The 26,956-nt window shown below is 38.2% G+C and overlaps 9 protein-coding genes across 9 annotated transcripts; all 9 read right to left on the reverse strand.

The window, feature by feature from the left end:
- Positions 1-33: 33 nt before the first annotated feature.
- Positions 34-1,722, reverse strand: LSM04_002753 (THIF-type NAD/FAD binding fold; the record flags this gene model as incomplete). The annotated part of the gene is made up of 1 exon (XM_067336868.1): positions 34-1,722. One exon carries the CDS (start codon positions 1,720-1,722, stop codon positions 34-36), a length of 1,689 nt encoding a protein of 562 aa, XP_067188847.1.
- Positions 1,723-2,153: 431 nt separating this feature from the next.
- LSM04_004998 (WASH complex) lies at positions 2,154-5,744 on the reverse strand (the record flags this gene model as incomplete). Its single annotated transcript, XM_067336869.1, has 1 exon — positions 2,154-5,744. One exon carries the CDS (start codon positions 5,742-5,744, stop codon positions 2,154-2,156), a length of 3,591 nt encoding a protein of 1,196 aa, XP_067188878.1.
- Positions 5,745-6,293: 549 nt separating this feature from the next.
- LSM04_007578 (uncharacterized protein) lies at positions 6,294-9,575 on the reverse strand (the record flags this gene model as incomplete). Its single annotated transcript, XM_067336870.1, has 1 exon — positions 6,294-9,575. The coding sequence occupies one exon, from the start codon at positions 9,573-9,575 to the stop codon at positions 6,294-6,296; it is 3,282 nt and encodes a 1,093-aa protein (XP_067188924.1).
- Positions 9,576-10,981: 1,406 nt separating this feature from the next.
- LSM04_005582 (eRF1 domain 2) lies at positions 10,982-12,340 on the reverse strand (the record flags this gene model as incomplete). Its single annotated transcript, XM_067336871.1, has 1 exon — positions 10,982-12,340. The coding sequence occupies one exon, from the start codon at positions 12,338-12,340 to the stop codon at positions 10,982-10,984; it is 1,359 nt and encodes a 452-aa protein (XP_067188884.1).
- Positions 12,341-12,794: 454 nt separating this feature from the next.
- LSM04_003472 (ABC transporter-like) lies at positions 12,795-14,729 on the reverse strand (the record flags this gene model as incomplete). Its single annotated transcript, XM_067336872.1, has 1 exon — positions 12,795-14,729. One exon carries the CDS (start codon positions 14,727-14,729, stop codon positions 12,795-12,797), a length of 1,935 nt encoding a protein of 644 aa, XP_067188855.1.
- A 637-nt stretch (positions 14,730-15,366) lies between these two features.
- LSM04_005584 (uncharacterized protein) lies at positions 15,367-17,283 on the reverse strand (the record flags this gene model as incomplete). Its single annotated transcript, XM_067336873.1, has 1 exon — positions 15,367-17,283. The coding sequence occupies one exon, from the start codon at positions 17,281-17,283 to the stop codon at positions 15,367-15,369; it is 1,917 nt and encodes a 638-aa protein (XP_067188885.1).
- A 268-nt stretch (positions 17,284-17,551) lies between these two features.
- LSM04_003204 (uncharacterized protein) lies at positions 17,552-19,363 on the reverse strand (the record flags this gene model as incomplete). Its single annotated transcript, XM_067336874.1, has 2 exons — positions 17,552-17,769; positions 17,848-19,363. The coding sequence occupies 2 exons, from the start codon at positions 19,361-19,363 to the stop codon at positions 17,552-17,554; spliced, it is 1,734 nt and encodes a 577-aa protein (XP_067188852.1).
- Positions 19,364-19,787: 424 nt separating this feature from the next.
- Positions 19,788-22,418, reverse strand: LSM04_008591 (ALIX V-shaped domain; the record flags this gene model as incomplete). The annotated part of the gene is made up of 1 exon (XM_067336875.1): positions 19,788-22,418. One exon carries the CDS (start codon positions 22,416-22,418, stop codon positions 19,788-19,790), a length of 2,631 nt encoding a protein of 876 aa, XP_067188942.1.
- Positions 22,419-23,255: 837 nt separating this feature from the next.
- LSM04_006137 (uncharacterized protein) lies at positions 23,256-25,691 on the reverse strand (the record flags this gene model as incomplete). Its single annotated transcript, XM_067336877.1, has 1 exon — positions 23,256-25,691. The coding sequence occupies one exon, from the start codon at positions 25,689-25,691 to the stop codon at positions 23,256-23,258; it is 2,436 nt and encodes an 811-aa protein (XP_067188898.1).
- Between the last annotated feature and the right edge of the window lie 1,265 nt (positions 25,692-26,956).

The raw sequence follows: 26,956 nt of genomic DNA on the forward strand, positions 1-26,956 counted from the left end.
ATCTAAAAAAAAAAAAATCTCTTGTATCCCCATTTAGTAAAGAGGAAATTTTTTATTTGCTTCATAGTGGTACCTATTGAGTCCACCGTCCACGTTTATAAAGCGAAACTGGCTCTTCGACAAAGAATTTTTAGTAGCATCAACCAAATCACCATTGTTTCCTTTACAGTCACTGTTAGAATGGTCTTGGTTTTTTTCTTCTTTTTGTAGTGTAAGAAGAATTTGAACCGCAGCAACGGAAGAGATACCTCTGCGACAAACAACATAGACATTCCTGCAATCAACATCACCAATACAATGTTCATGGACAAACTGCATCCACGCATCACGAAGCATACCGTCACGATGCCACTTCTGAAGTTGTAAGAGCGGTAATGAGAGTGCACCAGGGAGGTGGGCCATATCGTACTGTTTCCTCGCACGTACATCCAATATGACAGAGTCCGGTGTAGAAAACTTCACTCGTCGCATTTTAGAGTAAAACTTACGTGGTGTGATACGCGCCTCAATGGGAAGTTTGGCTTGAATTGCCGCAGATACACCACATGAGACCAAACCGTACTCTGGCCGCTCCGCCGCAAGTTCCAGCAACGTCTTGGCATTATCCGTACTACTACTAGCATTATTATTATTACTATTCATAGTGGAATGATTTCGTTGGGTGCTCCCACATGCTATGCAATCCTCTCGTTTGGATCGCAGTTTCACCACCCGCATGTTTGCCCGCAGTCCATCAAAGAGGAGCATTCGCCCTGCGAGTACTTCCCCGGCGCCTGCGAGTATCTTCAGCGCCTCCATCGCCTGCAAACAGCCAATGCAGCCGGGCACTGGCCCCATCACACCGGTGTCATTGCAGCTCCCCACCGCAGCCAAAGGTGGGGGAACAGGAAAGAGACAACGATAACACGGACAATCGCTATTACTATTATTATTATTATTATTATTATTATTATTATTATTATTATTATATCCGTACACCGACAACTGTCCATCCCACCGCATTGCACTGCCACTCACAAGAGGAATGCCCAACCGCATCGCTGCGTCATTCACAACATAACGTGCGGCGACATTGTCACTGCCATCCACTACAACATCATAGCCCTTCATGAGTTCCTCAGCGTTGCTGGGATCGAGTCGTACGGACATTGCATTTACGTTAATCTTTGGGTTAATTTTCTGGCAGGAGCGGTAGACACTATCAACCTTTAAAGATCCAACTCGACTTTCTGGGTGTATAACTTGTCGGTGCAGATTACTCCGCTCCACAATATCAAAATCCACAACACGCAGTTCTCCTACACCAGCAGCAACAAGAAAAAGCGCAACTGTACTGCCTAAACCACCAGCTCCCAATAATAATATACGACCCTTACGAATCCGCTCCATTCCCTCCGCACCAATACCTTCCACCAACATTTGACGTGAAAAACGTTCTATTTCTTCCTGTGTGAGCGAATTTGAAGAAGAAACAAATGCAGGGAGATCTTCTCCACCCTCCTCCAGCTCATTGTCATCATTACCATTTACAATATCGTTATCATGGCTGCTATCTGTACTACTATCCCAGCAATCAGAGGAGATTTTCTTGTTAGTGTTTTCCTCAGACAATGTTTCATACAGCGTTTCTCTGGCTCGTTTTTCACGAAGTTCACGTTTAAGCTCCCGTAATTTGAGTCGTGCTTCCTCCACTTGTACTTCAAGCTCTTTACTCGTTATCATTATAAAAAGAAAAAAGTAATATCACTCTTTCTTTTTCTATCCGTTTCTTTTTTTTTTTCCGCGTTTGCTATATCCCGATTCTCTCTTTTTCTTTCGCTCCCGGTCCGTAAGAAACAAAAAGAGAGTTAACTGCAGAATCCCCAGAAAGAAGAACAAAAAACGAAAAAAAAGCGATATAAGGTGAGAAACCATAGAGGCAAATAAAAAGTCACAAAACAAATGTACAGAGGATATGTGAAATAAACATGTATAGATAAAAATAAACAATTTCTTTTTTTTTTTGGATTTGCATCGCAACGATAAAATCTCATACTGTGAGATGATGTAAAGAAATCGAAATAAGGGGAGAAAAACCTCGCAAAGAGGAATAACAGCATACAAGGGGAAAAATAAGCAAATAAGGAAAATCACCCTAGTAGAGTCTCCAATCATTACTTCCTTGTCCGTTGCGTAGAGAGACGGAATGGTCCACAGAGAGTGGGTGGCAGTGTACGGTGTAAATCCAAAACTGACATTCCAGATGATGCTGCCAGTCCATGAATGATATGTGTGAGTGTTTCCGCCTCTACTGGCAATATATCATTAACGTTACGGGAGTTTGTTTTGGAGTTCTCAAAGGCACAAACACGCACGCGAACCGCCTGTGAAAGATGACTCATAAAGAGTACCAGTTGATCTGAGTGAAACTGCTTTAGCAGGAGTGAGAGACCCCGTATAAAGGCTTCTGGGTCAATATTTTCTCGTGTTTGGGCAGGTGTAGTGGAAGCGAAACGTTCATCATAATGCATACGCGGTAAATTTCGTAATGTTAATGAAAGGAGAAAGAATACAATAACAGGAATGGGTTTTGGTGTTACAAACACTTTAGTATGCGCATCACTAATACCGACAGAATCAAGAAATGGCGAGATAACAGCAATTACATCCCCTGGCATTGGATGTTTATCAGGGTTATGATAATGATTACGAAGATCTGTTAACAGTGCCTCATTCGCTGTAGACAATGCAGCAAAAAGAGAAATACTACTTGATTTGCAAAATGAACGTAATTCATTTGCAATCATAGTTCGCATAATTTGAATACGCCCTACAAGTACTAAAGTATCCGCTATCTCTGCAAAATGACCATTACCACTATTATTAGTATTACTAGCTCCAGTAGAAGCTGCTACTGAAGCAGCAATCAGTGTTTCCGTTAATTTTCTGTATGTTTGCATAGCGTGTGGTGGTGTATCACTAGCGGGGCATAACTCTTCACCAATTTGGGAAACCGTTTCTTCCACATTTTCAGCTAAAGCACGAATAGACTTTAGTACTTGTTGTAATTCCTTAGCAAGTATAAAGCAAAAAAGTCTATCGAGAGCACTAAGACCCATAGAACCAATTGCATTACAAATACTTGTAAAAGTACGTGTACCCACAATTTCCTCCAGTGAATCACGTTCATACCATGATCCAAATGCTGTCATAAAAATAGAACGTGATGGATTAGTCATAGATAGTAAATGTTGTACAATTCTTCCAAGAAAACTATATGTAGAGGTTTCTTTCATAGGTTTAAAATAAGGAATAGGAATGCTATCAGACTGATATTGTGATTTCCATGGATATAATTTTTTCTGCATAAAGGCGTTACATTCCATCTCTACATTAAAATTAACAATACGAGAAAATTCCTCTAACCAAATACGAAGTCCATGAACATTAACGTAATCTTGAATATACTCAAAAGAACCACGAATACCATTTAATTTTCTTGCAAGATGAGCTAATTCTTCATCGAATACTTTTGCTGATGGTGCAGTTTTTGGATCATATAATAGTGATTGATGTAATTCATGCGTAATTTGTCTTACAAGTTCTCTACGAATTCCATCTTCAAGTAGCTGTTTAGAATCTACTTGAATTACACCTACAAGTGTACTTTCCATAGCTAATATACCACTTGCATATTTGGCAATATCTGCAGTAAATGCTGAAAGTTTTTGTCTTACTTCTAATTGACTTTCATTTTTTAACTCTTTTCGAGGTAATTTTGTTGGACATTCTATTAATCCATTTGTTAATATAGTCATAATTTGTCGAAGTACATGAAAAATAGCCGTTGGGATAACATGTAGAACACGACGTGCAAATGCCACTAATTCACTAGAGTAATATTCAGATGTACTTTCAAGAGCTGCTAAGAGACGTGTATCATTTTGGGCTCCTTGATCAATACGATTACATGGTAATTCTAACATGGATGCAAGTTTAACAAAAACTGCACGCATTTGAACAGCCAACTCTGGATTTTGTTTAATTTTTTTTTGAATGCCTTGAACAAAGTAACCATAAGCAGCCATAAGTTCCCATGCATATGATAAATCTCCTACAGTAGCAATGGTTATTAATACTTTATTTTCAATATTTATATATCGTATCATTTGACGTAATAAAAAATGGGTTTCTTGAACAAATTGAACAACTTGTAGATTACTATCAATTTGATGAAATTCTTGTACATTTTCAAGAGCTTTCATTAATTTTTGAATTTTTCTACTAGCTGTAATACTATCCTTATATTCCAATCCATTAATACGATCGGAAATTTCAGCAAACCAGGCTTCTAACTGAGTATCTCGCACATTATCACTTAATACATGTTCACCAGAGAAAAAAGTCGCTAACTTTGACATTTTTATTGCCCCTTCTTCACGTGAAGATTCCCATTTCGCACGTTTTTCTTTTAAAAGAAATGTAAACATAGCTCGAAGGGTAAATTCCAATTGTGCCGTACGCAATAAAAGTGTAATAATATCATCATATGTAACAGCCGTTTTTATCATTTCATAACTACGTCGATATTTCTCAATCATTGGACCTGAAGCACCAATACAAGTAGTATGTAAAATAAACCATCGAAGTACGACATTTGCTTCACGTATGCGAGGCAATAAAAGAGAATGAATATGATCCAAAACATACTGTTCTGTTAAAACACCTTCTCTAAGAACTTCCTCAATGGAATTATTTAGATTGGCGATACTAGTACACATCCGTTGTAGATGATATGAAACATTTTCTACGGTGACAGTTCCGCTTATAGCAACACTCGCCGCCTTAAAATCTCTCCATGCAATAGTAAGATCTACTGTAAATCCCATATAATAATTAATTACCCAATTATCAGCAAAATGTTTATCAACAATTTCACGCATCACAGGACCTTCATGATGTAATATTTCTGGTCTAAAAAATAACAATACATATAGGGCAGCTCCTTGTAATGCCAAAGCTGCACTTCGATGTTCTGGCGCAGGATAATTATATGCCATTTGATAAATATCATCTGATCGAATACGTCCAATAATCATACCAATAACTTCCTTATCAACAGGGATACGATTAAAATATGATACAGGATAACATTCTGGCATCATTTGTCCAACTTCATATCCAGTTGCCCGACACAAATTTGTTACTTCCACCATATTTGGTTCTCCTGCTCCTTTATAGCGAATATAACTTACAAGAAGATTTTCTCGTGTTTTACCCCCAATTTTGTGGTCTAATAATAATAACATTACACCATATAAATGAAATATTTCACAAAGGAGTTGTTTGCCATCAAGATTTACTAAAATAGACTCCAAAGTTTGCGATATGTACATACCTTCACGTATTTCTTCGATAAATCGGTTTAATTCCATCACATAACCATAAACACCACGAAAGAGTTTAAAGAAACGATCTAAAAGTTCCATATGCGTTGTAGCAAACACTTCATCCTTATGTAAAAGTTCAATAGAATTCTGAATTTTCTTTTCAAACTCATCCTGGGCTTTAAAGTAACTAAAGTCTGTAATAATGGAGGCGTATTCCGTCTCTGTGGGTCGAATAAATTCAATCGGTATGTGTGCTGAGAGTCGCAGTATCTCAACAATGATGGTACTACCACGTGCTGCGAGTTGAAGGGCATTTTGACCGCAATCCTCATCGAGAAATGCGGAGCGATCACGCTTCCACTTGGGTCTTCCCATCTTTTTTCTTTTCTTTTGTATATTATATTATCTTTCTTTGCTTTATCTTTTCTTTTCAATTTCTTTATTTCTTTAATTTATTTATTGCTTTGGCTATGCGTTTGCGCCGCTGCTTATTAGTGGGGAATGGAAATAGTAACAAAAATAGGAGTAAACAAGATGAAATGAGATGGATGATTGAGACAAACAGAGAGAAAGAAAGATATTGGTAATAAGTTACTTGTTTGCTTCTACAACATGTTTGCATATATATATAATATAATATAATATAATATAATATTAGTTTTCTATTTTAACACGTTCAAAAGCAAATACATACACATACACAAACATGCACATACGCACAGAACGTTCTATATGTGTATAGGAATTTACTTCAGTCACAAGAAGGAAAATATAAAAGTATATAAATAACAACAGCATATATATATATATATATATATAATAATTCGTAGAGAAGTATGAGTATAAAGAAATATCATCTCTTAATCATCCTTATAAAGAATTTTATTCATTTTTTGAAAAACAGACAAAAAAGAGTAAATGTAACTATGACTCCTGTAGCACTTCACTCCGTTTATCATTATCATCATCAACATAATCATGTAAAGAAGTCTCTCGGATAGAATTATTTTCATCCTCAGTATAATCATTAGAACCACAAGAGCTGATATCATCATAACTAAAGCTATCATCCCCACTTGATAGCATTTCTGAGGCAGCACCGAAGCGACAATGCAGCAATGTTTCTAACATTCCCCAGTGATATTCTGATCGTTCCTCAAGAGGTATTTCATTTTCATTGGAAATCGTTTTAGCATCTATGTTATTTGTCTCACTTATTGGTCGTAATTCACGAAAGAGAGCCAATTGCCGTTCTTTCCACTTTAATTGAGATAGCAGATCATCAGCGGCATACATTGGTATATCCGTATTCTTGTAGGTTACTGCCGTAACTGCCGAGACAGCATCCTTCACAGAGGTAGAAATATGTTTATCTACAGTGGATATTGAGAAAACACTACTCTTTCGTGATATATCTTTCGCTATTGGAAGTAATAAACGATCCTTCTCATTTTCAGTAACATCTGAGTGTTTTCTTTTCCTCACTACAGTACTAATACTACTGCTACTTCTCCTTGTATGTGCTTCCGAAACCGCATAACGTTCATTTTCATTACCAAACTCATTATTATTATTATTATTATTATTATTATTATTATTATTATTATCTGGAGTAGCTACTGTAGAGTATAGTTCTGTAAAAGTTTGCGGATGTACGTTTGATAATGCCATTTTACGTTGTTTCCGCGTTTCTTGTATTTCACTCTCTAACGCACAAAGAGCACTTTCTGCGGAGTCGCTATCATCATAAATCCCATCGCTATTCATATCATGATATGAGGGCAACTCATCACTCTTCTCACTTGCCGTAGAGGCTGGAAACACAGAAGAGACATCTGCGTTATCTGGATCAGATAATTCAGTAAAAGATGAAAACACATCTTCTTCAATCACACTTTTAACAGCTGAAGTATCACCACTATTATTATTATTATTAACATTTTCTTCTTCTATTGTATTACTTGTCGAAATAATATGAGCCGCAGAAGGGGAAACTGAGGAAGACATGACCATATCTTCCACGACGGAGATATTATCACTTGGAAGAGGAATCTCATCTTCTATTATGTCATTAATATCACTCGCCTCTGCGAGAATATCAGCGAATTCACTTTCAGCACGTGATAAATTGATACCACTAGGGATTTCACTCATAATATCTTCCCCATCATTGCTGCCATCAACTCCGCCTACATTCTTTTCTTCTTCTAGTTCATCCAGAACTTCATCATCCATCTTATCAGATCTCTCCATTACAGTGCTGACTTCATCCATAATCATATCCTCATTACTATCATCCACAGCATCGTAGACGCTAAAATCATCTACACTATCCTCCACAGAGTCGATACGACTTCCCAAACTGAGTGAAGCAACAGTTGCCACATCATCTATTACATCACTATCAACACCCTTCATAGAATCACTACGAATAAGATCTGCGATATCATCCATGACATCTGATAATGTAGATTTATCACGCCGCATGCGTCTTCGTGCTTTGGCAAGGCGTTGGGCTTTTCGCAATAAACTTTGTCGTGCCTTTTGAACTTTAGATTGATAGTCCATCGCTTTTATATTTTTACGCAAGTGATCTATAAAACGACGAAGTTTTCGGACATCACCAACATCACGTCGTAAAGAAGATAACCATGCATCACTATCATCCGTATCATTATTATTATCTTCTTCCTTCTCCTTGCCATTATCAATAGGTTTTTGTTTTTTTGTAAATCCATCATCGCTTCTCTTATCACCAGCTACCTTTCCCCAATGTTTTCTCACATCACTGTCCGATGTGAGCAACATCTGCATGAGACGATTAGCACCACTACACGCACGGTAAAACTCTCGCAATCCAGCTAACAACGGTGCATTATTATTATTATTATTATTATTATTATTATTATTACCACTTTTTTGCTTTGTACGCATCATACCATGAGTTTTCCCTATAGAGGACGATGCCACAGTCTGTGTTATATCAGTAATAGAGGAATTGGTAGTTAGTATACTACTACTATTCATCATGGATGAAGTGTTACTACTGTTTTGAGAAGCAACAGATACAGAGATATCCGTAGATACACCCCCGCTGCTATTGAAACTATCGGTGTATGACATATCTGTAGAAACAGCAGACGCAACAGCAGCAGGAACAGAAACAGAACTTGTGGAATTTATAAAGGTACTGCCACTATACTTTCTATCTGATAAAATACTCTCACTCACACTTTCCGGAGGTTTTTCCACTGGTACAAAATAGACACGTTTATATGGTTTTGGCTCTTCCGGTGGACGAATCACCTCCACGGGAGGCCGCAGTTGTGTTTTGTTGATCGTCGATGATTGTACCGTCGTTGTACGACTTGCACCAGACCGTTCTCTCTCATACGATTCCAACACCTGTTGCAGAAATGGCGAAACCGTCACAGCAGTATTAGTATGAGCATTAATAGTACTATTAGTATTACTAGGACTACTAGTAGTAACAGTAGTATTATTTGATATTATACTGTTAACACTATTTGTCGTCTGTTCCTTTTGTACGGCAGGAGTACTAATAGCCGTAGCTGCAGCAATAGCCGCATTCGCACTAGCGGCATCTTGAAAAGATGAAAGAGTTGCTTGTTTTATCATCAGTGCAAGTTGTGTCGTTCGCTGCTCAGTTTGATAAAGAGATATCTCACTCCTAAGGAGATCTAACTGTCGCATAGATGTATTAAGACCACGATGGACTTCCATTTGTTCCCCAAAACGACGTTCAAGTTCCTTCATAACTTCTCGAAACGGTAAATTAGATCGCTTAGAAGTATACAACGCACTGTCTTCAGAACTATCACTATCATTCTTATTGGATCTAATCGCTTGCATAGAAACATCACCGTTATCGGCAGCAGGATGTGAGACTTCTTCTCTACAGTTCTCTGCAGCTATCACAGAAGTACCACTAGCAGCATCATCCGTCATATCACTCTTACTAGTAAAAGAGGAAGAATAAGAAGAAAAAGTTGTTGGCTCAGCGATATTTCCTTTTAATGCCCTATGTTTTGGAGAAGAAGTTTTATTAGTGGATTTATTTTGACGATGGATCTCATTAGAATTGTATTGGGAAAGTCTCGGTATGTCAGTGGGGCTTGATGGACCAAAGATTTGGGTGAATAAAGGAGTGTTAGCATCACCAAAACATGTGTCTTGCTGGTACATGTCTCTATCTCTATCTCTATCTATTCTTCATTTTTTGTGGGGATGAAGAAAAACCAACGAGAAAAAATAAATAAATAAATAAATAAATTAAATAAATAAATAAATAAATAAATAAAAGACAAAAAACAAAAACAAAGAGATATCCATCAGAATATATGCACCGTACTAGTAGAAATTATCTTTTGTTTTGTTGTTTATTATCCAGTTACTCTTATTTGCGTCAATACTTCTTTTTTATACTCCTCTTTCGTATTTATTCCGATTTGGATTTTCCACTCATTTTTATGTGTTCTCTTTTTTGTTTGTTTGTCATTATTAACGCAGCACTCTACTCTACTGCAACGGAGTGTCTCGTAACTTCCAGCGTACTGTACATACTATATATATATATATATATATATATTTATACGCTGCAAATGCGTGTGTATACAGAATCTCTTATAGGAATCATATATTATGCAATTAACTATTCCCACAATGTGTGGGAGGTGCAAAGGGTATTTAAACGATATTGATGTTCTCGAATAATGTAAATCTGAAGAAAGAAACACAGTGCGAAAACACTCGAATTTCATCATTATTATCACCACTAACCATATCGATGCTTTCCATTTACTCTTGTGGTGGTGAAGGTTATCATTTCATGACTCTCTTCAGAATAGTGATGGGAGTCATCATTCTGCGAGGTACCGATGAAATCTGTTCATCTTTTATCTTCGCCTACAACAGGTAAAATTAATTGAAAAAAAAAAACACTTCTCTTCTTTAATATCAATAATCAAAAAAAAAAAAAAAAAACAGAGAAACACAGGGAGAGAAAAAAATGATAGAGGGATAGGAATAGGGAGAGATAGAGAGAGAAAGCATATACTAACAGAATAAAGATATCTCCTCCCCACTTATGCAATCAGATATGCGGCTGCACACATCACCCAACTACTACTTTCCCTCAACAATATTGTGCAGGAGTGAGTTTGTATACTTACGTATTATTCATTTTGCTTTTTTATTAGATTTAATTTATTACTCTGGTCATTCCTTGTTTTTTTTGTTTGATGTTTCATAATTCTTTTCTCTTTCTTTTCACTATCCATATATATATATATATATATATATATATGGGAATATAAAGTAGAATCTGTTAAAGTTTAGATATCTCACCCTCAACTACTCTCGCACTCCATCCATACGCAAGCGCCCTAGCACATTGACGTCATAATAATAATAATAACAACAATGAAACAACGGCATACAAAAAGTAAGCCCCTATGTAGAAATGGGAGGAGACAGAGACAATGAGAAACGGGGAGAGAGAGAGTCAAACTAAAAACAGAAGGAGAAGAATAAGAAACAACAGAGGGGAAAAAAAAGGAGAAAGAAACGAAAAAAACACACACACACACACCCTACATGAAGTCATCATCAAAGTCGTAATCTTCATTATTTGCAGCGATGCGCTCTTCATCGTCCTCCTTCTTTTCCAAATCACGCAGTGCCATCAGGTCAAGTTTGTACCGCAGAACTCCACCAATACCACCAAACCCGCGTACAAACTGTGTTCCTTCCTGACTACGGTTCGTAACGAGCTCCAGTGTGCATCCGAATTTCTGATAATTCGTTGCGAGCCAATCCACAAAGTTTTCCGCCTCAATTTCATTCTGTGTTTTCCCTGATTCGTGGGCATGAATATTTGCCTTATTTGCCTCTGCCTCTGTCATGATGTGCACCACCGCTGATTCCTCATCTGTTCCACGGTTTGTGACTACGGTGTATCGCGTCATTTCCAGATCCTCGTACACGATGAGCGTCTCAACGGCGCCAGCCTCCAGACAGCGCATGGTGTCGCCGACGCCGAAGCAGTACAGCTGTGTATCGCAGGCGATCTGATCAAAGAAGCCCTGCAGGAGTTTCTTCTCCTGCACGAGTTTCACCCCCGTGAGGGCGTCCGCGGCGAGATCGATGGCCTGATTGAGCCCCACGTCCCCCGGGTGGGCCACGTCCACGACCTTGACGACCACCTCCTTCAGCCGCGGGTCGAAGAGGTCGGACTGGTAGAGCACCTCCTTGAACTCCGCCGAGCCGGCAAGGACGAGGCCGACAACGTTGGGGCGGTCGTTCGTGATGAAAAGTTGGGTGGCGCCCTCGGCGACTTTGCGGAGATAATTGTGCCGCCGCTCCATGCGGATGCGGGCGAAGCGGTTCTTACTCTGACCACCGCGGCCGTGTTTCTTGGGGAGCTCGACGGTGAAGGAGCCTAGTTTTTCCTTTACACTGCCGCACAGCGTGGCGTAGGTGGTGCCGCTGCCATCCACCACAATGAAGCCAAACTTCTCATCCGATTCCAACATGCGACGAAGTTCCTCCGTGTGGAATTTGTTATCGCAAAGATATAAACTGCGACTGACAGCCTTGAAGGGTTCAATGTCAAGAGTAAGCTTCTTCTCTTTATTGTCGGCTGTGAGAACGGTACCACAGTACAAAAGAAGACCATTCGGTGGAAGACGATTGTACTGTTTAAGGCGTCCAAGAGCGGCTGTAATAGCAGTCTGTACACTTAATTTATTTGTATGGGACTTAATATTGGAGGCGGTACCATACTCATTATTTAACTTTGTTACCATACCAGAGATTTGCTCCTTGGGAGTCATGTAGATACTGATCACACTGGTTCCCATACCACGTGCCGACTCAAGCATCTGAATAAGCTTCTTTACCTTGTAGCGTTCAATCGCCTTTTCAGACTCACTTAACTCGTGATCGCCCATGCTTCCTTCCTTTTAACCTTGTAGAAAACTACATTAAATTTTGTACATAGATATTTGTTTTAAAGGAGAAGATTAAGAAAAAGAAAAACATAAGATCATTATGAAATTCAGAAAAAAAAAAAAGGATAGCCAATATCACAAATAGATTCATTTTTTTTTTTTTGTTTTTTCCTTCACTTTTAATATAGAAGCAATTCATAAAAGACACAAATACAAACTTACACAGACAGTGAGACATACGTATATATATATACGTATATATGGGTGTACGATTTTAGACACCATTACCCTTACCCTTTTACACTAATATTGCTTGTACGTTTAAGTCACAACGCACTAACGCCTCATATCGTTTTACCTTACCCCACCAAATATATATATCACGCGTTCTCTCTCTTTGACGTAGTGTCAAAGAGAAAAAATAAAACAACAATAAACAAAAAACAAAAAAGAATCACATAACCTTCATAGTTAATGCAACAAGTGCAAGTACTATCACGGAAATAATAAAAAGAATTAGTGATGACTTCCCCCAACTATCATGGGTAAATCCCTCCATTTCTAAATATTGATCTCCGGTATAGCAATACGAAGTGCTAGCATTCGCATCACATGAGTATCGATTATGTCGAAGCTCTGATGCCACTACCCCTCCATACCCATATCGTAGTAATGAGAGTGCTGAAAACACTTTTGGCACTGTAGGTAAACAAATAAGAAAACCGCTTAATATAATACAGTAACCATAATATAAATTTTGCAGAAGCCATAAATCGTGTTCTATTGGATGCCAGTAAACTAGCAATAACGTCAAGGAAGCATGGGCAAAACTCATTAAACCCATGGTTAAAACCAAGGAAAAAGGTGATAATAATATGAAAAGTGTACATGAAGCTCCAAGAAATGCAAATAAAGTACGGGGTAAAACAAGACGAAGTACCGTAGCTGTAAAATATTGATTAGTATCAAAGTAATTATTATTACGTAGATGAATACCTGAAAAAAATTCTCGTACCTCTGCATCAACTAATACAATATTTGCTTGTAATGAACATGAAAGAAGAAAAAAGATAACGCCTCTCTTATTCTGCATTGCATTTTGATCACTCCTTGATTCAGCTATAAGTGATGCCATTAGAAAGAAAAGAAAAAGTAAAATAGCCCATGCTATAACTATATTTCGATTTCCAATAGTAGCTCGTCGACAGGTATATATAGTCAATAAGAACCATTTTCTAAAATAATTAGGTGAAGGAGCAGCTTCACGAGAAATAGGTTCAAAGCTATTTGATGCAATACTCTTACGATGTTCTTCAACTTGAAGTTCAATACGACGATGTACCATACTATTTGCAAAAGCCCTTGCTACTTGTGTTGATTCATCTTTTTCATCTAACATGGCTAACACCTCACCAAGTGAATCACCATTTTCTCCATACCCTTCAACCTGTTCGCTAAAAAAAACATTCAAACCGGATTTAGGACCAGAATATAGTAGTTGGCCTTGTGATCCTAATATAATGAAATTACTTGTAGCTTCATAAAGTGTACGGGTAACATCTGTGGCAGATAAAACTACAATTCGTCCACTATGAGAAGCCAAATGTTGAAGAATAGACACAAATTCATTAGTTTCAGCAGAGGTAAGATTACGTGTTGGACTGTCTAACGCTAATAACTTTGGACGTCGAACAAGTTCCATACCTAATGCAAGTTGATAAAGCTGAGGTAAACTTAACCGTTCGGTTTTAACATCAAGTAATTGATGAAGTTGAACAGTTTCTGCGGCTTCTCTTACTAAGTGATCAGCATCACGTGTAGCTACTCGCATTTGTACAGAAAATAAAAGGTTACTACGAACACTTGCGTCCCGTGTACAAACATCAATAGAAGTAATAAGAGCTACACGTCTACGAAAAGCAGTTGATACAACGGGAAGTCCATTCGCCATAACAGATCCAGTTGCTCTATCTTCCACTCCAGCCAATACTTCAAGCATTTTACGTGAACAAAATGAATTCGTAGACATTACAACCGTAATTGTTCCTGGAAGAAGATATCCAGAAACATTTTGCAAAAGAGGTCTTGGCTTTCGAAAAAATGATACTCGCCCTTCAAGACTTACATTCTCAAATGCCATAATAAATCCACGCTTTGCGTATGATAGAGCTTCTTTTGGTCCCACTAATGGAGCTTCCTCTGTTGGCGGTGATACGATTCCAACAGAATCCACATAAGCAGGAGCTGTTGGTAAAGAGGCTGAAGCTGTTGTGTTAGAAGTTTCTTCTATTGTAACAGGGACAGATCGTTCCGTCATATCAATTTCTGCTCCATCACCATTATTTGTTTTGGACTTTGACGCCTGCTGCAACTTTCGGAAGAAACGCATTACTGTAAACACTAGCTAATCTAAAGATATATGTGCTATTTATTGCACTTATGTATATGATTTCTTCTTTTTCCCTTCTATTCTGTTCCTTGGGAGCAAAGCAGAAAAAAAAAAGAATAGAAGTATGTTCGTTTATTGACTGTGGAGTACCAATTACAGAATTCCTTTCTTCCTCTCCCCCTCTGTACGTCTGTGTGTTTGTGTGTTGGCACATAATACACAAGAAAAAGGAGAATAAAAAAAACAATGCGTAAAAGACAAGACAGGAAAAGGAAAAAAAACCATCAAATGTATTAAAATAATAATAATAATAATAATAATAATAATAATAATAATAATAATAATAATAATAATAATAATAATAATAATAATAATAAATACGTAAAAAAGGAGAACCAAAGCAAACAAACGCTCTTGTCTTTTCATTTTTCGGTACATATATACATATATTTATAAATAACATTTCAGGTCAAGTAAACATTAGCCACAAATAATACGGCGCTTCATTTTGTGTTCTCACAGTCACGCACCAACTCAAAACATAAACAGGAATCTTCTCTGTCAATTCTCACCACACCCTATTCCCATTTCCATTTTGGTACACATCATTGTAATATCGAATGACTCAGTAGTGTGTTCAGTTATCGGACTTACAACTCCCATCCGTCATTATATATGTTCGTACAATTTCATCACAATTCAACAACATCGTTGAATAGGTTTTTAATTGTTCTCGAGCCCTAATCATCTCCTCCTGTGATTCACACTGCATTTTCCTACAACACTCCATACGCCTTGTAATAGTCTCTGCGAGTTGCAGAAGAGATGCCTCCGCATTATTTAGACCTTCCAATTGCTGCTCCAATGTATTCTTTTGTAGATGAAGAGCACGTCTGGTAATTATTGGAGATGCATGAACGTCTTTCAGAGACATTGTAAGAATAGCAATATGCATCTCTGTTCGAGCCAATTCACCCTGAATACGTTGTTCCTCACATGTTAAGAAATCGTTTTCCATCCCACTGACTTCACGTAGAGAGTAAGAAGTGGTTCCATTATTACTCCTGCATGTATCACGTTTTTTACAATATTCAGTGTTTCGAGTATGAGAAAATCCTTTCAAAGTAAATGCTTTATCACGTGGGGGTAAAGAAATCGTTTGCTCTTGATTCGTTTGCCTTTCTTCACAGAGATCTGTAGAAAGAATAGCGCCAGAGAACTTCATCATATACCTATTGTCCTTTTGTTCTTGTAGTGTCGCTAGCAAAGCGTCACTTTTTGCTGTAACGTCATTTAAACTAGAAGCAAAACCCCCTTCATCTTCTCTTTTACCAATATCACGGTCACTATTTTGCCTGGAGGTAGTTGTTTCACGACACATGCTTTCTTTCTGTGGAACGCATGTATTTTCTTCATTATTCAATACTGTCATCAAGTTCCCTCTTACCAAGAATGAATCTGACTCTAACGGAGTTATAGATTTCGTTGTTTGAATAGAAGTAGACGTCATTTCAGCCGATGATTTTTGTAATGCGTTTTCACTCAACATTGAAGCAGTGCGACCTTCTTCATTCTCATCTCTCTGACGTATTACCTGACGCTTGAATGTTGACATTTGACGCACTTTGCCAACAAACACAGGCAAATTTGTGAATTGCAAAACTCCACAGAGTTTTACCGGAAACTCATTACTCCGTAGTTCAAATGGTAGATTGAGCATCGTGTCTACTAAAAGTTCCTGCAACTCTGTTAGTCGTAGCGTGAAGGACACAATAGATGTCTCTGCACCACCGCAATGCAGTTGCAATAGTGTTAATTGTATTAACTGCAACGCGAGTGCACGACGGGTTCCACTGAAGAGAACACCAGCCGGCATGAGTGCAGATTCACTCCACGTCGCAGTTCCAGAGACCGCCACTCCACCACCGGAAGTATTACCGTAAGAGAAAGAACACGGCGATGATGATGAGAACAACTCACAAGAAGGAGAGAAAAGTCGACACCGCAGGCCGTAGATGCCGTCTTTGAGGCCAACGGCTATCATTTGTGTGGGTTGCAGTCGAATCTCCGCTAATTCTTCCATTAAGATTGTGACAGTCATACGACCCATGGATTTACCACCACCAGCAGGACTCGCCATACTACCGCTATCCGAGAGAGTAGGTGCCATTAAGTGAAACTCGTAATGGGCAGATTCACTCTGCGCTAAAAGTAGCAGGTTTGTCGCAGCGAAACCAATACACCATTCATTTTTCTTACTAGCATCCGTACTAGTAGGTTTCCAAGATCCATTAATAAGAAGAACCTGAAACATGGCGGTACGTTGACTAAGTGTGGCAACGAGTTCCTCTAGTGTAGCGACCCGCAAACGATACCTGAAGCGTACGGGATCATTTTCTTGTATAACTTGCGAAAGTTGAGAAACCACAATAGTTACTACTTTGCCATCAAACAAAAGTCGACAAAGGAGAGTACAACCCTCAAGAGGTATATTTTTAGGAAACTGAAGATCCAAAACTCTCAATCGAGAAACATCGACCTGAAACAACCACATAGACCCTGCTATTCTTTAAACATGAAGTAACTCTGACTATATCGTTAGCAGCAAATCAACCGCTTCATGGAAAATTACCTTTCTACTGGGGGAAAAGGTAGTGGCAAAAAAAAAAATAAATCAATAAATAAAAATAAAAGAAAAAACGTATACGTGCATTCAATTAATTAGTTAATAAACACATTTCTAGACTTCATTACAAGACAATAAAGGAATTAACTAATTCATACAAGACTCACGATATTATTAATTGCCATTTCCCTCTTGATTATCTTCGTGGCGGAGGTAATCCAGCAGGCGGCGGTGGTAAATTAACACTAACAGCAGCAGTAGCAGCAGAAGAAGTATTAACTGATGGTTTTTGTGTTAATGCAGTAGTAGTCATGGTAGTGACTATTGGAAGAGCCGCTGGTGGCGATGGTGGTGACGGCGGCAAGTCATCCTGTGAGAGTTCCAGTTTTAAAGGGGGAAGTGTAGATTTCCCCACTCCGTTATAGTGCCCATTAGTAAGATCGGGAGAGTCCACACCACGTTTAACGTTTTATGGATTAAGGACATTTCTACTGTGAGTTGCAATTTCCGTTGAGGTCTCATTTGTCACTGATATATTATCTGTAAAAAGTTTCTGCGAATCTAGTTGTTTATTGGCATGCGGTGATGCTGTTTCTTCCTCAAATTGTGATGTCAGAGAAACCTTCGGAGGTACGGTGTCCACGGTTGTGAAGGAACGTTCTTGTAATTGTTCTATGAACATTTTGGAAAGTTGTCGATTGTGTTGTAGTTTATGCCTTGTTGAATGCCGTTGTTGTTGTTGTTGTTTTCTTTCCTCCTCACGTTGTACTTCCTCAACTGTAAGGACTGGTTTCAACAAGGCGTCAAAATCTATTAGAGCTCGTTGTGCTGGTGTTAGGTATTTGTACTTTTCAAGCAGCATCTGTTCCCGTAGGAGACCTTCTTCCGTCTTCCGCCGTACAACCTCTTCTGCAAAGCGAAGTTCAGTTCGTGCCTTTTCGAGTTCGCTAGATTTTTCTTCCAGTTTCTTTAACAAGTAAACCTCACGTCTTCTTTGAGTCATTCCATCCGTAGCTTTTAGTGCGGAAGCATAGGCAATAGCAGCATCCCCATCATTATTAACATTACCACTGTCATATTCACCACTATTTGTACCATCTAACCATGGAAAAAGAGATAGTTTCTGTTGATTATCTAAACTAGAGGTCATATTCGAGTTTAAAGGATCCAAATGAAGTAATGAAAGATTCACCTCTTCACCTTCGCCTTCAGCTAATTTTCTTCTGCTTTTATCATCGCTTTGCCACCTATCATGGTTCAAACCTTCTTTTATTGGATTAGTTACCCCAATAGGAGTTAAGTGCATAATAACATTACATTGAAGCTGTTCTACACGCATATCATGTGAGAGACCACCAGTATGGTGAAAAATACCCTTCTTCTGCAAAATTGCGGTATATTTATTTACTCGTCTTGGTTTTAACACACCTTTCTTCACGTCTCCAGTATTACTACTTTGAGGTAACATTACAGAGGGTGAGATTAACGGACTCTCATAAGACAATGTAGTTCCACGATCCTTAGATGCAATATACTTCTCCAGGCGAGAAAGTGAAGTTTTCTCCTCATTTCTATTAATTGCTGTTAACATTTTCCTCCCCTCTTTATTATTCACACGCTGCTGTTGCTGCAATTGGGACTCTAACATCTTCAGAAGTGAGGTTACCTCAGAAATTGGTAAACCACCAATCTCCACTACTTCACCGTTTAGCATCTCCAATACAATTACAGAGGAAAATACTGAATTAGATATATTCCACGTATCCATAGCTTCTTCTCTGCCCGTTCGTAATGTGAAAGAGACAACGTCTCCCAACGATATTTGGTGTAAACATACCACTTTCTTCTCTTCATTACTTGGTTCAGTAATAAAGATCAATTCCCTGCCATCCCCTTGCACAATCATTCTACAATAAAACGGTTGATCCCGATTCGTCGCATATGTGTCTTTTTTAAAACACCTAAACCCAACTTTGGTTTCCATCAAAGAGGTTGCATTATCATCCATTCTAAATGGAAAAATATAAATAAATAGAAATACATAAATATATTTACAAGTGTGTAAAAGAAAACCATAGAAGAAGAAAAAAAGAAAAAATAAAGGCACCCATAATCAAGAAGAAACAGTTAATAAATTGGCCCCCACTATGGGATTATCAGCATATAGTTGATAATAGTAACCATTTACAAGAGGCAACGAAATAAAAAAAAAACAAAAAAAGAATAAAGTTTTCCCCTCTTCAATATATTCCCATAATTCCTTTTTTCATTCTTGTTTTTTATTTTCTCATTTTCCCTTTCTCTCTCTCTCTCTCTCTCGTTGTACCCCATTTTTCATTTTCTTTTTGGATCTGTTTCTTCTTCTTCCTTTTCCCTTTCACGCATCGGCAAAAATAAAAATAATAAAAAAGAAAAGAAAAGGGATATATCCACTACAGTGGTCGATATGCCGGCGGTGGAGGCGGTGGTTGCTGCGTGTAGAAATTTGAATTCATCACCGATTCATAACTAGGCGGCGCATCTTCATCTGTCGTACTAGTGAGAAACGCATCAGGTGCTGAAGGTAATGGAGGCGGAGGCGGTTGTTGTTGCTGTTGTTGTGATTTCTCTGCGAATGCTGCAGCCACTTCTTTTTGACGCCGTAATACTTCCGCCATTCGTTCTGCTCGATTGGGTTCCAGTTGCTCCTGTTGACGCTCCAGCATATCAATTTGTCTGCGCAGTTCTTCCTGTCGTCTTCGTGAGTCTTCAATCGCGTCAGCACTCGACTGATTCTGCTGCATTTGGGCTATTTTCTGTGCAATTTGTGCATCTAGCGATTCCTTCAACCCCTCCGCTTCTATTTTGCGGCAGACTGTGAAAGACTTGGCACTTGAGAGTGTGGCCTCTAAGCCATCGAGGGCGGAAGATCCATAACGAATAATGTCTGAAAACTCTTGACGTAAATTGGAGTAAATTAAACAGGCATTTTCTAATCCATTACATACTTTTTGCATTTCTTCCATAACTGGGTCGGAACTTTGAAGGCAACCTAGACTATTTACAGCTTCTTCAAGTTCTTGCATGATTTTATCTTCTTCCCGCATGGTTTCATTAGCTCGCTCAATGGCATCGCCAATTTTTTGAGTCGCTTTACTCAATACCACATCACGCTGATTTGCTTCTACTGCAGAAAGTGCAAAAGTTACATTGTCAGACTCAATAAGTTCATTTAATTCCCTTAATCGAGCGTCCTGTACCTCTTCGATATTTTGCTTACGTTGAGTCAATTTCTTTAAATTCTCAACATGAATCAACATTTTTTGACTCTGTTGACGTGCTTCATTAGTACTTACAAAGGGCATGAGGGCGTCAAGATCAGCAATTGGCCAATCTAAACGTGCCAAATCACGTAAACTATCATCAACGACACTCTTCGCTTTATTAAATGGTTGTACTAACCATTGTTGGAGTCCTTTCTCATGTTCTTGTACAGCAGCAGAGATGGATTGATATTCCGCTACTTCCTTAGCCGGAAGATGTGCAGATCTCCACATAAGTTCACCATATGCTTCAAGATAAACGGCATCTTCTTTTTCCTCTGCTTCTAGTTCTGACTTAATTTGTTTAACCTTTTCATTAGCAGCAACCCATAACTCATCACATGTCTTTACCATTGATACCAAAGAATCTACTATACTAACCGTTGAGCCATCCTCAATCTTGTGAAGAGATTGAATTTTTTGCGCAAGTTGTGAAGGAACTTTTCCACGGGTACGAGCCTCACCAGAGAGTACTTCAATAACTGCCGTTACACCAAGTTTTTGAAATAATTCAGAAGCTTTATTACGATTTGCTGTACAAGATTTAGTGCAAACAGAAACAAGTTTGCGTTCCTTATCACGCCATTTAGAAGCAATAGATGCAATATGAGCAGGAATAATACCAAAGAAAGGATCTTCTCCTCGTTTGGATTCAAATGAAGTAAAACAATTTTGTTCTGTTGCTTTTCCCAATGGACGTGGAAGACCACTAGGATCTTCAACTTCTTTAGGAACACGCATAAAGTGTACCGATTCATTTGATGCAATGGCTTTTTCATGTGCCTTGTTCACATTGTTAATAATACTATTAACGCATGAACGGAGATCATCATTAGAAATTTTAGGAAGTTTAGATAAAAAATCTTGGGCCTTGTTATAATGAGCAATAGCGATACCCATTTCACCAGCATCCTCTCGCATAACAGCAAGATGTAAATGAGCACGGGCATTAAATATTAATGCCATCGTTGAAAGCATTTGTTCTACCTGTGCCACCACACTACTTTTCTTATTGTTTCCAAACCATGTACTGACTTTTGTTGCACTTGCCGTCTCTTCATATTGTTTTGCCCCTTCACGTGCAATTTTTGCCAACATTGCGTGATTCCCTTTCATATCATGTTCTGCCTTAAGATAAGCACAGTGATGTGTCATTGTAAGACAAATGCGTCGTAATAAACTTAAAGACTCTGAAGTTAAATCACCTTTTATATGTTCTGGTGGAAGTCGATTTAGTAACTGTTCTACCATTTCATAATACCCTGCAGCATTTTGAAAAGACTTAAATGCATTTTTTACATCATCTACAGCCGCTCTCTGTGCTTGATGTGCCGCAACATTAGCATAGGAAGCGGCAAGATTGTAAATGCTACAAAGAAGTTCAAGATTTCCATTATATGATTCATTCTTATGACTATCATCAAAACTGTCTCGCCAGACAAACATCATATTTTTATGAACTTGTGCCTTATGTAATGGGAGGTGGGCCTGAGCCATTGCTACAAGCTGACAGTAAGGCTTTAATGTATGTTCAATGAAACTTTCACTTGGAGTAACTTTGCTATCGTTACGGCATGTTTGAACAATAGATTTATGCAGACTATTCATTCGCTTTAATGCAGCCTCAACACTGCTGGTATTGTTACTGGAGTGATTAATACTGATAAAGTTGAGGCAGAGACACCAATCCGGTACATCTTCTTTTCCACGACGATATGGTAATGTAATGAATTTATCAGGAAGATGTACAAGGGCAGCCATTTGTTTTGTTTAAATTATTTTTCGTTCTTTTCTTTTTTTTTTTTTCCTCTCTACCATTTGATTAATTAAGAAATGATAAATATAAATAAAGAAAAAAAAGAAAAAAGAGATGATATAAACAAAAAACACAACGGCTTATACACCTACATTCAGTATAAAAAAAGCAAATAAAGTAAATAAATCACTCCATTCAAGAAGATTCAACATCATAGTTGAAACCTCCTCTATTCGCTCTTATTATTATATATATTTTGTTTTGAAAGGCAAATGGCTGTAATGGAGAAAAAAAAAAGAGTTAAATCCAACAACAATAATAATAACAAAAAAGAAAAAAGAACGATCACTAACACCGAAACGCTGCTGAGAGGGAATATGTGCAACATGACATGTTCAGTTGAATTTTTTTTCTTTTTCTTTATTTTACATCATTCGTTCTTTTTCTTTCTTTCCCCCGCATCTTGTACATATTGATTTGTGTAGAAAAGAAGAGAATAACAAGAAGGAAAGGAAAGCGCAAATCAAACACAACAAAGAAAAAGAGAAAATAACAGTAAAGTGAGAGACAAATAGAACCATTAATCCACAAGAGTTCCACAAAACCATCCTAACCACCAACCCACTACAATCAATAATAATAATAATAATAATAATAAGGAAAAAAAAAACAAAAAAAAACCGAAACCCATTCCTTCTTTTCATTAATCATCTTATTAACCATGATGGTTTCCCTTTTCTTTTCCTATCGTACTCTTGCTTGTTAGTTTGTTTTCATTTCTCCGCATTTTTTTCTTCTTTTTCTTGTTCTCTACCTATATATATATGTATATAGGAATTGCTCTATACTTCATTTCTCTCTCCAATCATCCTCTCATCCTCTTCCATGTCATCCATCCCCATATCCATTGTGTCTGCCTCCGGTAGTGGCTGCTCCACAATACGAAGAAACTCCTCATCGCGATGGCGATCGTGTGCGTAGAAGTTCTCCTCATGCGGCATCATTCCAAAATGATCAAATCGCACATCTTGTTCCTCCTCCGCCGCCGCCGTTGCGGCAATGGCTGGAAGTGTCTTTGCAAACATACTGGAGGCGGCAGCCCCGTAACGATCTCGTTCCCGTTCTCGTTCCGACCATCGCCAATTGTAATAATGCACACGACGCACTTCACGTTCTAACATGGCACGGAAATGTCTCTGTTCACCACTTGGCCCACGTGAGAGTACGCGTGGGAGTGCATACCAGTGAAATGAACCCACACTTGTACCAATAGCCACATACTGTACGTATTGTGATGGTAATGTGGGAGGTGGTGGTTTAAAGTTAATAACCGTAATGGCATCTTGCACAAGTTGATGCACAAGTAGGGGTTCTCTATTTCTATCTAATAAATCCCATATTTGTATTTTTCCATCTAATGTTCCAACTACAACGACACTTACCCGTGTTGGGGACCAGCAGGCACAAGTAATAGGGGCATCATGTTGTGGTGATGTAAATATAGGATGATTTAATCCCACACGCCAGAGTTTAAAGTGAAGATCACCACATGATAAATACACATCACTTATAGTAGGATGACGTTGTACACCAGTTACAGCCCCTGCATGACCTCTTGCTACTTGTCTTACCACACGAGTATCTTCTGTATTTGTTGAAAATTCTCTTCTTTCATCAGGAGTTTGTATATTACATATAGCAACTTCACCATTTATACTGCCACAACAAACAGTATAGGAAGGTGCTTCATTAGATTGTAAACCATCCACGTGAAAACAGTATCCCATTAAATCTCCAGTGTTTCCTGGTTTTGTCATTTGAAATTTTAATAATGGTACCCATGGAAACTCTTCTCCTCCTATACGACCTTGATGTTTCATTTTTCGGAGTTTATCAGCAGGAAGGTGTTCAGGACGAATATCCCATACACACATAAAACCGTCATCACTTAATGAAACAAATTGACGACCTTCTTGAGTCACAACTTGTTTTCCATCAAATGCACATTCTAAACCATTTGGCATCCACTGAATGGCATGTACAGGACGTCTATGTGAAAGTTCAACACGAGATGATTGTATTGGTTGAAGACGTGGTACAAGTACATCTCCATCTCTCTCTAAACTTAATCCTTTTATACTTGGCATCATTTGTGGTATATCCTTAGCTCCAGCTTCAACTCTAAGAATTTCACCAAATTCTTGCATTTGATCTCCTATAGAACTACCAGCATTGGTAATATCCTCGTTAACGCTAGCATTAGCAGTAACAGATGTTGTAGTTATTTGATTTAAATCCCATAAGAATAATTGACCATTCAATGCGCCACCTACTATAAAGTTTGGTTTAAGTGGATTAAAACACATTACTTGTACTTCCACTGGTGCTTCAAGTAAAGCTCGGGGATGCATGGGATCTGAAAAATCCCAAACAAGATTTAAAGAGGTTTCACATCGTTTTTCTGCTTCCATTCGTTGTTCAAAGCTATAACGCGCTATAGAAGAAATACATACATAGTCATCCCTCGGTTTTGAACTTCGCCAACTAATTGAAGAGACTCGAAGATCTTTCATTGTTGTATGTGTATAATTACCCTTCTCAACAAGAACAGCATCATCACGGGTTCCCACAATAGCATCATCATCTGTAAGTAAAGAAAAATCATCCTTATAAATAGGAATTTCATGATTCTGTAAAAGAGAATGAAGCATACGGGGAAGTACCTTATCAAAGAAAGATGACATTTCTGGTGGTAATTTACCTGGTGGAAGAGAACCACGAATACACGCATCAACAAGTGTAGGCTCCGCCTGTACTGCGGCATCCACTTTACGTGCAAATAATGTCTGTGAAGTACTATTAACAAGTGGTACTATCGCCTGAACGCCAATATCTACTTCATTCCTCGCCACTTCATACATTTTGTTTACAGCACCACGCAAATCACGACTATCTTCACTGGCTTCTTTTGTAAGATAACCTGTGTGTACCATTCTTTGATTAATGAGAATATCTCGTCGCACCTCAAATGCCACTCGTACTTGTGCTCTCTTTTTCACATCATCTCCGTTTTCTTCAATAATTTCCTTCTCACTTCCAAGACTTTCCCACGTGCCCTTTGGAATATAAGTTCGCAGTTCCTCTGCAAGAACTGCCAAATCATCCGATATCCAATCTGTGGCGCACCCGCTTGTACATTTTTCAGACTTGATATTTCCTGTTCCAAAGGACGTAACACCACTCTTGTTGTTCTGTGTATTTTCATTCAATGAAGGCATGCGTTCAGAGTTTAAATAACTTCTATTTGGGTTTGTCGTCTGCGTGGAGAGAGGCACTGGCTCTCCTACTGCACAATTCTATACTTCTCACTCCTTCTCTCTCACGCCCAGTTAATCACACCTGCTTAAATGGGTCTTATTTTCTGTAATCTTCCCCCTTCTTACTTCTACTTCAATGTTTCCACTTGGTGGGTTTGTGTGTATAGATGCAGATGTGCAGTGAAGAATAGGAACACAATAACAAAAAAAGAACAAAAAAGAAACGTAAAAATATGAGAGAACATCAAATACAGCAAACAGAAAAAAAAAAACGACATGGAAGTCAACAATAAAGATAAACAAAAAAAAAAACAATGAAGGTAATGATTCAAACATCTAGCGGATGATCTCTGAACTCTTGGTTTTCTTTTTTCCTCCACTCGTTGTGTTCATGATGAAAGTGAAAGAAAGGGAGAAACAAATGAGGTTATTGGTACAAAGCAAGGGGTCACATGCCTCTTAGACTTTACGTACCAGAAACAAAAAAAAGAAAGAAGCGCTACATTGCCAATAACAAAAGCAATAATAATAATAATAATAATAATAACAGTAACAGAAATAAGAGGGGAGAACGGCAATCCAACGTCGGGGTAAAAATAAATAAAAGACGTTAGTCGCCTGTATTTTTTTGCACATGCACGCGTGAGGAAAGGACTGCAAAATCACTATTATTTTTTTCTCTTGTACAGACATAGATACACAGATAAAATGAGTACCGCACATACTAAAGGGAAAGACTCTCCTTTCCTTTTTGTATTTCCTTCTTTCTATCCCTCCAAGGATTCGGCTAGTCACCTTTTTTTTTCCAGTTACACCCACCCACCCACCCAGCAGACTTGCTTTCTTGCTTTTTATATCCAAGTGTCTATACATACATATGCATATATATATATATATATATATATATATATATATATATATATGTACGAAAAAAAAAAAAGAATGGCAAAAATTTCCCATTTTACTATTTTTTTTTGATGGTTTTGTTTTTCGTTTTCTTCCCTTCCCCCCTCCCTTGTTTTTTCTTGTTTTTTTTCCTATTATTTATTTTTCTTTGCTCTCTCTTTATCTCCCCTTTTCCTTTTCATTTGAATTCACTCCCATTCTCTTGGACCTCCTTCCATTACTGTGAGACTCATATTTCATCTTTTTGTAACATTATTTTCCAATGGTCTTTCCCTTCTTTTTCGTGCAGTTGCTGCTGATGTGCTTCTTTCACTCTCTTT

This window comes from Trypanosoma melophagium (assembly GCF_022059095.1).
Source record: "Trypanosoma melophagium isolate St. Kilda chromosome Unknown ctg34segment0, whole genome shotgun sequence".
NCBI lineage: Eukaryota > Euglenozoa > Kinetoplastea > Trypanosomatida > Trypanosomatidae > Trypanosoma > Trypanosoma melophagium.